The following is a 13,878-nucleotide window of genomic DNA, read 5'->3' on the forward strand; positions in this document are numbered from 1 at the left end:
TTTGAATGACAATTGCACAGTCATACAACACTGTACCCAAATTACATTTTTATTAATTTTTTCCCACAAATAGAGCTTTCTTTTGGTGGTATTTGATCACCTCTGAGTTTTTGTTAAAGAAAATTAAAAAGCCTGAAAAATGTTTAAAAAAAAAAATACAAAACCGTTTTATATTTTGTTAATAAATTTTGCAAACAGGTAATTCTTGTCCTTCATTGATGTACGCTGATGAGGCTGCACTGATAGGCACTGATAGGCTGCACTGATGGGCCTCGATAGGCTGCATTTATGGTCACTAATAGGCGGCACTGGTCGGCACTGATGAGGTGGCACTGGTGGGCACTGATAGGTTGTATTGGTGGGCACTGAGAGGTGGCACTGATGGGCGGCACTGAAGGGCATTGATAGGTAGCTCTGAAGGGCACTAATAGGTGGCACTGATAGCTGGCACTGATGGTCACTGATGGGTGGCAGTGATGGGCACCGATGGGTGGCAGTGATGGGCACTGATAGGCACTGGTAGGTGACACCGATAGGCAGCACAGCTAGGTGGCACCGATGAGGCACTGATTGGCATCACTGGTGGGCATTGATAGGTGGCACTCGTGGGCATTGATAGGTGGCACTGATTGCTGGCACTGTTATGAACTGATGGGCATTGATTTGTGGCACTGTCAGGCAGTACTGGTTGGCACAGATAAGACGGCTTCTCCTCTTCGGGACAGATGTCCCTTGCACAGAAGCCGGTGATCAGCTTTTTACGGATCTTCTGTTTACATCACGTGATCAGCTGTCATCGGCTGACAGCTGATCATATGGTAAGGGGCCAAGATTGACCCCTTACTCCAAGCTGTGATCACCCGAGTCTCATTGACTCGGTCATCATAGCGCACACCACCCGTACCCTCCTGGTCCTGGTATCTCCCTGCTGTTTCTGGAGCGAGCGCTGCCGAAAAAGACCGAGCAGACTGTACTGTGTACTCAGCTTGGCTCGGCTTGCAGTCCCGCCCATATTGGGCGGGACTGCGAGCCGAGCCAAGCCGAATACACAGTAGAGTCGGCTCGGTCTATTTCGGCAGCGCTCGCTCCATAAACAGCAGGGAGGCGGAACTACGAGCGGAGCCGAGCAGACGGCTCGGCCTTTTTCGGTAGCGCTCGGTCTTTTTCGGCGGCGCTCGCTCGGTCTGTCTCGGCGGCGGGATATTTAAACATGGGCAAGGCTGCAAACGGCGCTGGGCAAACTGGAAATGACACTGACAAGCTGCAAATGACACTCTGCAAGGCTGCAAACAGCGCTGGGCAAGCTGCAAATGATGCTGGGCAAGCTGCAAATGACACTGATCATTCTGCAATGATGGACAAGGCTGCAGATGCACACTGATAAGGCTGCATTGACGGGCATTTAAATGTAAGTCAAACACTATAGACAGGATACAAGATAGGGTTAGAGGCTATGGGCATGGTACAGAAGATGATCAGAAACTACAGACAAGGTACAGGAGATGATCACAGACTGGGAACCTGGTACAGGAGATGGTCAGAGACTGCAAACATGATTTAAGAGATGGCCTGGGATTGTGAACATGCAACAGTTGAAATTCAGAGACCGTGGACATGCTAAAGGAGTTGTTGGAGACTGGGGAAATGCTTCAGGAATCATAGACTGGAGACTGGAGATATATTACATGAAACCACTAAAAATTATTGTTATAACAGGGCAATAGGGAAATAAAGACCAATCTCTGCAGGGGCACTGAGGACCACACAAAAAGTGCCAAAGAGCTGCATGTGATCCCTGGGCTGCAGGTTGGGCACCAGTGCCAAAGACAGTTAGATGTATGAAACAACAAGAAAATAAACAATCTGGCAATTTATTCATATTGTCGTTAGCAAACAAACATTACAGCAGATGAAAAATCATTATGATTTGCCTTTTGTCTCTGTTATTTAACATATAAAAATAAAAACACTTATCAAAAAGAACAATAAATACATACATAAAAACAAAATATGCTCTGTAAAATGCCCAGCATCCTTTTGGCTTAGAAGTAATTATAAGCTTAATTAGACAGTGAAAGAGACATCATATCCAGGGCATTGAGGTGTCATGGCTGGTACAGAATACAGCACTACCTATTTAGACTTATAGGAGTATATATAGGGGTATAAGTTCATACATGACCCAGTTAATGACTTGTCTAGTGTCAGTGTTTCATTGGTGATATTTACAGAACTTGGCACAGAAGAATCACAAAGAGCCAAAGGATGGACATTGCAGGTCTGTAAACATTACTTGTCGCTGTCTGAGGTTTCACAATCACTGGAACATTTGATCTGCACAGAGTACAACTTGATCCACAGTAGTCACAGGATGATATTTGACTCATGGTTAGGGAATTGTATGTTCTTGTTGCTGTCATTTCTAAAAGACAAAAAAAGAAATATTTTTAAGAAACACACACATTCAGGGACATGTAAACCCTAACTGAATGACATGTAGGGGGCTATTAGTCGATGCTTTACTCAAGAGTCACACATTTTTCAATTGGATTGTCTAAGGTGACAGTTGTTGCATATTGGTAAATAGATCCCTTAGTTCGCTAAAACACTATGGGGGCTATTTACGAAAGTCAGATCCACTTTGCACTACAAGTGCAAACTACAAGTGCAAAGTGCACTTGAAATTGCACTGAAAGTGCCCTTGGAAGTGTCGCTGTAAATCTGAGGGGTAGATCTGAAATCAGGGGAAGCTCTGCTGTTTTTATCATCCAATCATATGCAAGCTAAAATGCTGTTTTTTAATTTCCTTGCATGTCCCCCTCAGATCTACAGCGACTTTACTTCCAAGTGTACTTTCAGTGCAATATCAAGTGCACTTTGCATTTTTAGTTTGCACTTGTAGTGCAAAGTGGATTTGCCTTTCGAAAATAAACCCCTATATTTTAAACAATGATCACTGTTTTTCATTAGATACTTTTTTTAATTTTTTTATCAGCACTGCTGGTCTCCTGCAGTAACATTGGGTGCACCCCAATTGTAATGCTTTTATGTTGTAACAAAAATTATTGCAGATGATAGTCGTTCCTATATTCATTTAAAAACACTGAAGCTAGTTATAAAATCACACAATCCACAGTATTTCTGTGTTATATGATGCATTTCGCCTTGTGAAGTCCACAACAGTGGCTTTTTAAATAATGATTTCAGTTACAGGATCTAAACATGCGGACTATGAATAATCATTCAGTAATCTTTGGATTGATAGACAATTAAATTGATAGTTAGTGCAACTAAAAATGGCCAGATCATTTAGCTGTATAGGTATACCTTTTGATGACATTCATCTATGTAAGTTCTTTCATATAAATGATTCCCTATATTCAGTGAATGTTTGCTAGAAAATCACACCTTTCTTTAGACCACTACTCTATGCCTATGGGCAACTTAATCTATACAACAAGCAATGCTACCAAATTGGGATTGAAACACAAAAGAAAGCAGTTTAAAAACATTATACTGGTGGTACCTACAGTACCTCTTTTTAGTATCGACTTAAAACAGAATCTGTAGTGGGATTTTTATTAAACCCCCAATAATTATAAGTTAATGATCAGTGTACAAGCATTCACAGTATCTGAGAAGTGTCTGGAAATCTTGAAGAATGCTGTGGAAGGGCTACCTGATAAAACATAACACATTTACATGATTGGAAACCATCTAAACTGCTGGATAAACGCTTTTATATTTTCTATTGGCAGTGTTTGTTAGGCATGGAAGCAGTTCTGAGCGGCTGCTGACCACAAAATGCTGCAAAAGGCTGCAAAAAGTATACTAGCGAAAACGTGTTGTCCAAAGTATCACCTTCCAATTGTAATCTAGCAGCAAACAGAATGTGACTGGTTGTTCTGGGCCACAAGTAGGGTTGCCACCTGTATGGGATTCACCCCGGATAGTTCGAATTTTGAATCATGTGTCCAGGTTTCAGGCGGACTGAAACCCGGGCACATTATTGAATTCAGACCAGGCTGTGGCTCCCCAAGTAACTAAGATAGTCACACACAAATCTGTTGCCATCCGAGAGCTGCAGCGGCCATCTGGTGGCAGGTTTGGCATCACTAGAGGGCAATGTGATGATATCAGGAAGAGTAACCTGGCCACACCCACCATTCATTGCCCCACAATACTACTCTCCTTGGGGCACCGAAAGGTGTCCCAGGCCGCTAAAGTGTTCGGGTTTGGCTTGAAGAAAAGGTGGCAACCATAGCCACAAGAAATGTCCTTTTTCACTCTGGGCCACAAGAAATGTCTTTTTTCGCTCTGGGCCACAAGAACTGTTTGTTTGTTTTTCGCTCTGGGCCACAAGAATTTTTTTTTTCACTCTGGGTGACAAGAAATGTTCTTTTCCGCACACCTTTTTACATTGAAGTTCCTAAGTGACAACTTGAAAACGGATCTGCTTTGTTTATTATTATACATGATTTATATAGCGCCAACAGTTTACGCAGCACTTTACAATGTATAGGGGGGACAACAACACAATCACAGTACAGTTCAATACAAAAGGTACAGCAGGGCTCTTCTCGTAGAGCTTACATTCTAAAGGGAGGGGGTGGTGGTACAAAAGGTAATAGCTTCAGAGAATGATATGTTGGGGTGGCTCGGGGACAGTTAGGTGGGTGTGGGATAGGCTTCCCTGAATAAATGAGTTTTCAGGGATCTCCTAAAGGTAGACAGGGTGGGGGCTGATCGGACAGACTGGGGAAGGAAGTTCCAGAGGATGGGAGAGGCTCTGGAGAAGTCTTGAAGGGGAGCATGGGAGGAGGCAACAAGGGAGCTAGAAAGCAGGAGGTCCTGGGAGGAGCGGAGGGGACAATTTGGGCGATATCTGCAGATGAGGTTGGTGATGTAGATGGGGGCGATGTTGTGGATGGCTTTGTATGTTATGGTTAGCATTTTGAATTTTACACAGTGGGGTAGGGGAAGCCAGTGAAGGGATTGGCAGAGAGGGGCGGCAGTCATGGATCGATTAGTGAGGTGTATTAGTCTAGCAGCAGCATTCATAATAGACTGAAGAGGGATAGCCTGCTAAAAGGGTAGGCCCTTAAGGAGATAGTTGCAGTAGTCAAGGCGGCAAATAATCAAGGAGTGAACGAGTTGCTTTGTGGTGTCATTAGTCAAGAAGGGTCGAATTCTGGAGATATTGCGGAGGTGAAGACGGCAGGATTTAGCCAGTGATTGGATATGGGGGCTGAAGGAGAGGTCAGAGTCAAGGATTACACCCAGGACCCTGGCATGTGTGGGGGGACCAATGGTTGTGTTGTTGATATTAATGGTGAAGTTTACGGGGGGAACCGTGAAGGAGGAAATATAAAAAGCTCAGTTTTAGAAAGATTGAGTTTGAGGAAGTGGTGTGACATCCATACTGATATGTCATTCAGTAAGTTTGAGATCTGTGAGGAGATCGAGGGGGTGAGTTGAGGAGTGGAGAGATAGATCTGGGTGTCGTCGGCATAGAGGTGGTATTGGAAACCATGGGAGGTTATCAACTGGCCCAGGGAAGAGTTATAGAGCGAGAATAGGAGGGGCCCAAGGACAGAACCTTGGGTTATCCCAACAGAAAGAGGAAGGGGGGCGGAGGAGATGGAGTTGTAAGGGACACTGAAAGTGTTCTGAGATAGGTAGGAGGAGAACCAGGATAAAGCAGAATTGCGGAGGCCAAGGGAGTGTAATTTGCTGAGGAGGAGTAGGTGGTAAACTGTGTCAAAAGCAGCAGAGGTCTAAAAGTATGAGTATGGAGTAGTGGCCATTGGTTTTAGCAATTAGTAGGTCATTGGTGAGTTTTAGTAGGGCAGTTTCAGTAGAATGTTGTGGGAGGAAGCCAGACTGTAGGGGGTCGAGAAGGCTGTTGTTCATGAGGTAGAGACTCATTTGGTCATGGACAAGGTGTTCAATGAGCTTGGAGGCAAATGGGAGCATGGAGATGGGTCTTAAGTTATTCAAACAGGTGGGGTATAGTAAGTTTAGCTTAAAAAAGACTCCCGAAGAAAAAACATTAACTAGGACCTGCTTTTCTGTTTGTCAAAATTTTTGCAGCTTCTGTCTACCAAAAATCTGTGTGTGTTTTCTCTGTTTCCTTCTTATCTTTTTTTTTTCTAGCACACTGAAAGGCTAAGTCCACATTTTATTTTGTGATTTATGTTATACCCATATTTAGGGTTTAACATTAAACATGGTCAAATACAACAGCCCTAAAACCTTCCTTCTTATCTGAATTGAGAGGTGATTTTTTTTTTATTAATTTTTTTAATTTTTTATTAATACATGAAAATACTACAAGTCCTATATCCTACTGTGGCAGGTGGGGTATGTGTAGAAGGTGACAGCGATCCCTCCTGCCTCACCACTCTTTAGTTCAGCCTTACCTCTTCCAGCCAGGTCTGTAGCTCCTTATGGATTTGAGGCTGGAGGATAGCTTTGCAAGAACTGATCATGGGTACAATGCTCTGCGGATTTTAATCACTGCCAAATAATTATTAAACGCAAACCAATCATGAGATCAGTGTTGCTGCACTTACTGTGTTTTGTAAAAGGTGGGCCTTTAAAGTTTTAAAACAAATATATAATCTCAGAAATAATTAATTTGATAGCACCTACCTGGGCTGTAATAGTCATAAACTTTAATAACTGCATCTTTAGAACCCGCTACCATGGCCAAACGAACCATTGGAATTGATATACAAAGCTTATCATTGGTCAGCTGGAAAAAAAAATATAGAGAGAGGATTGAATTTATTTATACACAAGAATATTTTCAAATAAAGACATTCCATGGTAGTTTATCATGATCTACTAAAACGAGCACTGGTAGATTTTTCTCCACCAGAGCACATCTTCATACCATATAGCAGAAGAAGTACAGCCACCAAACCAGAGACCACAGATGTAATTTTAAAGGCTCTAACGGGCATTTGCCTTACCCCCTGCTTATTGTGTGCAACCAACATAGGTAAAAGTTTAACTAAATTATGTTAAACTATTTTTTCTAAAGCTGTAGTATTTTATGTTAAAAAGCATACTAGCTATATATACTTGTGGCCCTTAAAGTTTCAGCAATGGTACAGTCATTTTGAAAGAGTGAATTTATGACAAAAGAGAAATAACGTGATGGAGATAGTTAAAGTGGTTGTAAAGGCTGAATGTTTTTACCCTTGATGCATTCTCTGCATTAAGGTAAAAAACCTTCTATTGTCAGCCAAATACTTACCTTCCTAACAGCAGCAGCACTGCTCTCTCTCTCCCTTCTCACTGGACTCAGTGAAAGCAGGGGGAGCCATTGACTCCTTCTGCTGTCAATCAAATCCAGTGACAAGAAGGTGGAGGGCGGGGCTGAGCTGCACTGTGTGTGTCAATGGACAAACACAGAGTGGCTTCGGGATTGAACCCATAGAAGAAGTGGCTTCCTATGTTGGCACCAGGAGAAGAGGAGGAGCCTAGAGTGCCGACGGGGGACCCCAGAAGAGGAGGATTGGGGCTGCTCTGTGCAAAATCTTTGCACAGAACAGGTAATATTTATTATTATTTCAAAAAAAAATTTTTTAACTTTACAGTCACTTTTATGTATATAGAATAATGCTTTTTTTTATGTCCTGTATATACTGCATTTAACAGGCACTTCTGGCCATTTTCTGATTTAAATAAGATATATAATTAATTTATTTTTAAACTTACTGAGTCAAAATACAGATACACTCTGTCTTCTTTTGGCTCCACCAGTTTCAGAGATGTTGGTCTGGTAAAATCTTCAGTTTTCAGTGTGAATCCACTCAGGAAACCAACATCTAGAAGTGCCATACCACTCTCATTTCCCATTCCCTGGTAGCTGTGGGCAGATACAAATTTATATATTGTAAATAATAAAGCAGCATTAAAACTCACATAACCATGTATTAAGTAATTCATACAATAGGTCCAATTATGAGAAGCTCCATACATTTAAATTATAAAAAGTGGGTGATCTTCCCTACCTTGTACATATGTTCACAGAGAGTACATTAATGTTGTTTGTATTTTCTACCACATTTACATCTAATGTGAATGCTTCTGTCACTGGAGTGTTTCTTCTGCGCCTCGATAATGTCTTCCTGTTGTACAGTACATTAAACTGTAATAAAATATCAAGAAACATGTCAGGTACTGTAATATAATCACAACTTAAACAAAACAATATTTCAAAATGCATTCTCCTGTCAAAATATGTTTAATTATATGAGGCTCGATTCATAAAGCTTTATCGCTGGTTCACACTGCAGCGCTGTCCAACTGCAGTACAAATCACATGCGATCTCTGTGCGATGTGATTTCAGCCATATAGATAGTATGGCTGAATTTGCATCACATTCGGACCAAACTCACGCAGGACCCTTTTTTGGTCCACAGCAGAATCAGATTGCATGGGTGTTCACACCCATGCGATCCAATTCCTGTCCGAATTTGCAGTTCACACTGCGATACGCAAACTGATTTAATTAACTTTAAATTGACACTCCCAGCAGTTTGCATAGGGCAGTGTGAACTGATGCCGGGAGACATGCGATGCGGGAACCCGCAGTGGATTCGCAGGATTCCCACCTCACTGCAGTGTGAACCAGCACTTAAAGTGGAACTAATGTTTTTCCATCGCAAACTGCGAGCAGGCAGACTCTTTATTGCAGAAGATACATGATCGTAATGTTCTCTGGCATGTACTGTAAATTGGAGTTGTGAATTGAGCCTAATGTGTGTAAATTGCCAACAGTACAGAAATAACGTAAGAAGTTTGAAACATCCCTGAAGAGCCTAGCACCTACAAACAAAAATGCAGTCTGAGGGAGACAAGACTAAAGCCCCATACACACTATCAGATTTTCTGCTGATTTTTTCCTTCAGATTTACCAAAACCATGTAGTAGAAGGGCCTGTCTGATTGCATACACATTGAACCTCCTAAGGTTTGACCTCATATTATATGGTTTTGGTAAATCTGAAGGAAAAGATCTGCAGAAAATCTGATAGTGTGTATGGGGCTTTAAGGAATGCTTTTTCCTGCCTGCAGCAGACTGATCTCATCTCAATCTAGGCAAAATCTGGAATTTAAGGACTTATTTTTAATAGCAAGAGCTACAGTATTTTTGAAAAAGATATTGTGGCTGTAAGTGTGACATGTCGTCAATATACAGTGCCTTGAAAAAGTATTCATACCCCTTAAAATTTTCCACATTTTGTCATGTTACAACCAAAAACATAAATGTAATTTATTGGGATTTTATGTGATAGACCAACACAAAGTGGCATATAAAATTGTGTGGCCTGCATTTGTATTCTGCCAATTCAGTCAATACTTTGTAGAACCACCTTTCACTACAATTACAGCTGCAAGTCTTTTTGGGGATGCCCCTACCAACATCTAGGGTGACATTTTTGCCAATTATTCTTTGCAAAATAGCTCAAGCTCTGTCAGATTGGATGGAGAGCATCTGTGAACAGCAATTCTTGCCACAGATTCTCAATTGCATTTAGGTCTGGACTTTGACTGGGCCATTCTAACACATGAAAATTGGTCCCACTAGATTTTAGTTAGGGGTATCAGAGTAAAGGGGGCTGAATACAAATGCACGCCACACTTATCAGATATTAATTAGTAAAAAAAAAAATGAAAAACATTTATCATTTTCCTTCCACTTCACAATTATGTGCCACTTTGTGTTGGTCTATCACATAAAAGCCCAATAAAATACATTTAAGTTTTTGGTTGTAACATGACAAAATGTGGAAAATGTCAAGGGGTATGAATACTTTTTCAAGGCACTGTATTTATGCAGACTTCTAAAGGTCCACTTTAAGCTGGGTTCACATGTGTGGGTCTGGTTTCTGTGCATAGTATGGTATGGTTTCCATTCAGCGATTCAGGTGCGAATTTGACACCTAAATCGCCGGACTGAAAATCATACAGGACCCTTTTTTAATATGCACCGCAACCACCCTATATATATGCGAACTGGCCCCATTGAAAACCAGTATGCTTCACATGTTATGTTAATTGGATGTGGTTCAAAATGCATTCGATTCGCATTTATGTGAACCAAGTCTTAGCTGAAATGTTTAAATGCAGAAGAAGAAAAAAATACAAAAAATGGGCAACAAGTTACAAATGATTTTACCTGTACAATAGCTACTCCTCTTCCAACAGCAGTGGCATTGACTGACAAAGGTCCAGAGACTAAAATCTAATAGATAAGGAAAATACCAGAATATTATCTCACAAACAAAATAAATTAAGTTCCAGGGGACAAATGAACAGTCATGAGAGCACATTACACTAGTTGATCATTTAGAATGTATTAACATAATGTAGAAAAATCATAACATTCTATTTACTGTAATTAAAATTCATCCCTACCTGCTGTCTGTGTAGCAAAAGTAAATTGTCATTGGTGATATAAAATTGTTCTGGAATTTTCACAGTTGAATCAGAAATAGACACAGTAAGCGATGAATCCACAGGGGAAAATAGCTCCAAAGCCTTGCACAGAGCCTGCAGGGCCACAATTGTATCCTGTAAAGTCATAAGAATGAAATATTTAGCATATTATGAATAAAACATGTCTGGTTTTAATCTCGCACAACCAAATAAAGTGATTGTAAAGGATTTTTTTTTTTATTAAAAATATATATGTTATACTTACCTGCTCTGTGCAATGGTATTGCACAGAGTGGTCTCTTACCTCCACTTCTAAAGTCCCCCCGCAGGCACTCTCTGCTCCTCACAAGCTGTATGCTAAGGGGGTAGCTGTGTGTGTGCGCCCCCAAGCTAGGTTGTGTGCATCCATAGACACACACTGCACTGGTAAGCCACGCCCCCACCCCTCCTCACAGGAGCTGGACTGACAGCAGCAAGAGCCGCTGGCTTCCACTGCTGCTTGTGTCTCCTGTGAGACCAGGAAGAGGGAAGTGTGGTGCTGCAGCTAGGACAGCGCTGAATTGGTGAGACAACTTAGGTAATTGTTTATGAACTTGGATAGGAACAGGCAGAGGGTTTTTTTTTTACTTTGTTACCCTAACACTTCATATTCCTGATATGTGCCTGCTGTATTATGTACTTGTATGAGAAAGTATCCTGTTCTCTTTGTATTGCTTCCTTTATGTGAAATCCCTGGTGTTCCTGCTAGCCCCCCTGCTTTCCTATTTAAAAAAAAAACTGACCACACTTAGTAGGAGAGCACACCGTGATCAGTTCAATAGCTATGCTGGGAACTCAGCCTGCTCTCTGCCCAATGATCAGACTTGTGCTGACACCCGCCCACTGCACAGCCATTCACTAGGAAGCTAAGTGTGCTGCTACTTTTCCTCCCCCAGCTCTTATGCAGCTGGGGGAAGAGAACAGAAAGAATGTGATCACTTAGAAAAAAAGGAAAAGAAAGCTATTTATAACAGTATGCAACAGGGACGTACCGCACCCCTGCTGCGAGCCGCATCCGTTCGGAGGTGTGAACCCAGCCTCGAAGCAGTTTAGGAACAGTTTTTTTTTTTGTTATTTCAGGATAAAGTTTTTAACTAAATGAATACAAGTTGACAGACTGCATCATGAGATTTTTTTTCCCTTTTTTTTTAGACCTTAGTTTCAATTTAATTTACATTTTTACCTGAGTTGATCCATAGCCCCCAAGAGAGCTCTTTTGTTGGGTCAGCCATTTTAGCACAGGAAGAACATCTAAAAACCTCCTCTGTTCAATAAAGGAAAGCAAGGCATAAGCTGTAGTTTCAATATCTGTTGTTCTTGGCTTCCCGTAGTAATTGGTTGTTGTTGCAGATGGTGAAGACCAGAACTTCAGATCTCCTAAAGAGTGAAATAGTTTTGCACAATGTTAGTACTCTTTATATTTAATAATACATAGCTGGAGTAAAAGTGTTAAAACACACAAACATGCACACATTCAGGCATTTTGCATGGGCTGTGAATTTTATTCCGAGCTAACGTAATTCATTTAATTCTGAATACAGTAGTAAGGGATTTGAAACTCTGACAAGTTTTTATTACTTTCTTTTTACACATAGCGGAATTTTCTCCTAACATCTTATCACAGTTACAAATATTTTCTGACCTGGAAATGAGATGAAATCTCCCAGCAATAAAAGTCTGTCAGAGCTTTCCTTCCACACTTTAATAAAACGCTTCCCTTTAGAAAAGCTTTCTCTCACTTCCTGTCCTGGTGACTGAAGGGTATTCAGGAACTGAAAGACTCTACCAAAGAAAAAAGCATCCGGCGGGGCCCTGGGACGTTAATGTTAGTTCATATTAGGTAGTGAGAGGAGGAAACCTATTCAGAGATCTCACTGGCTAGGTTTAGGCTGCTCACAAGAGACAAGGATACCCTCTAGTGCAGTGATGGCGAACCTTGGCACCCCAGATGTTTTGGAACTACATTTCCCATGATTCTCAACTACACTGCAGAGTGCATGAGCATCATGTGAAATGTAGTTCCAAAACATCTGGGGTGCCAAGGTTCACCATCACTGCTCTAGTGGCTACCCAACAGGTTACTGGAAAAAAAAACATGTACCAATAGAAGGAGTGCTGGACCAAATGGTAGGAGAGTCAAATTTGGACCAAGTTTCCTGCTAATGGTACATGTGTTTTTTCCAGGACCTGTAAGATGACAGCAGATGGAAAAGTACATGAAAACCAGTGCTTGTATGAATTAAAAAGGAGCTCTGGTGTATTTATTTACTACAGGTACTTATATAGCGCTGTCAATTTGCACAACGCTTTACATCAATATTGTACATTCACACCAGTCCCTGCCCTCCTAACAAAATCATTCCAATAGTTTTTAATCGCAGAGTTCTTATATCTTAATATATATCCTGTTAAATTATTTTGTCTCACTGTCTGAATCTGGAAGGCTTGCTAATGAAATAAAAAAAAATGTAATCTTAAAAACTAAGCTACCATAAAATTTTGATGTTTGGGTTCACACTGGAATAAGGTCATTGGGGGTCTGAGTAAGCCATGTTTTTCCGTGCATACCAAGTAGATGTATTCTGAGGAAATCTGACCATGTTCTACAAGAAATGATTGTTGTTGGTATGGATGGCCCACAAAAATTCGATTTTTTTTCTTGTTTACAAATGTATATGTGGTGCATGTTTTTTACCAATTACTATATAAACAGGCCTTCACGTGTTCTATGTAAGTAGTCCACAAATGCAGTAAACACAGCTCTTATCTGTATGTTTATAATTCTCCTTATAGTAAATGTAGAGTTAAATAAGATTCCAACTATATAATGTGGACAGCAATCCATCAGAAATCAGTTTAGAGAGGACTGATGATACCAAATTTCTAATTACCTTCTATAGCTTACGGCACACAGCTGCCCTTTCAATCAGTCTGAGTGAGGAGGTGGCAACAACCATAATACATATAATGCAAGTGACATTTCTAATGGCTGATTTTGCTATTCTGTAACAAGGCAAGTATATAAAAAAAAAAAAAAAAGATTGCTAATGTATTCACTGCTGGAGGGTTGTTGTCCAATCAAAACTGAATACAATAATAAAAAAATACAGAGTAGAAACAAAAAAATTAGCAACCACCCTAATTGCAGCTTATTTTACTAAACACACATATATCCACCCAAAGGTCTTGTGATATTAAGCTGCCTTTCCATTCAGAATAAAGTAAAAAAAGACTTTGTATAATGTACTTATTTCAATACAATTTACTATGGGGGTTATTTACGAAAAGGCAAATCCACTTTGTACTGCAAGTGCCAACTACAGGTGCAAAGTGTACTTGAAATTGCACTGAAAGTGCACTTGGAAATTCAGTCGCTGTAAATCT

The 13,878-nt window shown here is 40.7% G+C and overlaps 1 protein-coding gene across 1 annotated transcript in view; it reads right to left on the minus strand.

Annotated features, from left to right (window-relative positions):
- Window positions 1–1,947: 1,947 nt before the first annotated feature.
- The window catches only part of LOC143986713 (CD109 antigen-like), a 44,251-nt gene continuing 32,320 nt past the window's right edge, over window positions 1,948–13,878 (minus strand). The window contains exons 26-32 of the mRNA XM_077485116.1: window positions 11,678–11,871; window positions 10,435–10,590; window positions 10,196–10,261; window positions 8,025–8,161; window positions 7,729–7,879; window positions 6,655–6,757; window positions 1,948–2,422 (exon numbers count right to left, since the gene is read on the minus strand). Coding sequence (XP_077341242.1) covers window positions 2,226–2,422; window positions 6,655–6,757; window positions 7,729–7,879; window positions 8,025–8,161; window positions 10,196–10,261; window positions 10,435–10,590; window positions 11,678–11,871 — 1,004 coding nt within the window. The 3' untranslated portion in view covers window positions 1,948–2,225. The remainder of the gene's footprint in view (window positions 2,423–6,654; window positions 6,758–7,728; window positions 7,880–8,024; window positions 8,162–10,195; window positions 10,262–10,434; window positions 10,591–11,677; window positions 11,872–13,878) is intronic.

The sequence above is a fragment of the Lithobates pipiens genome, unplaced genomic scaffold (genome assembly GCF_037356315.1).
Source record: "Lithobates pipiens isolate NorthernLeopardFrog02 unplaced genomic scaffold, aLitPip1_a1.2 Scaffold_18, whole genome shotgun sequence".
Taxonomy (NCBI): Eukaryota; Metazoa; Chordata; class Amphibia; order Anura; family Ranidae; genus Lithobates; species Lithobates pipiens.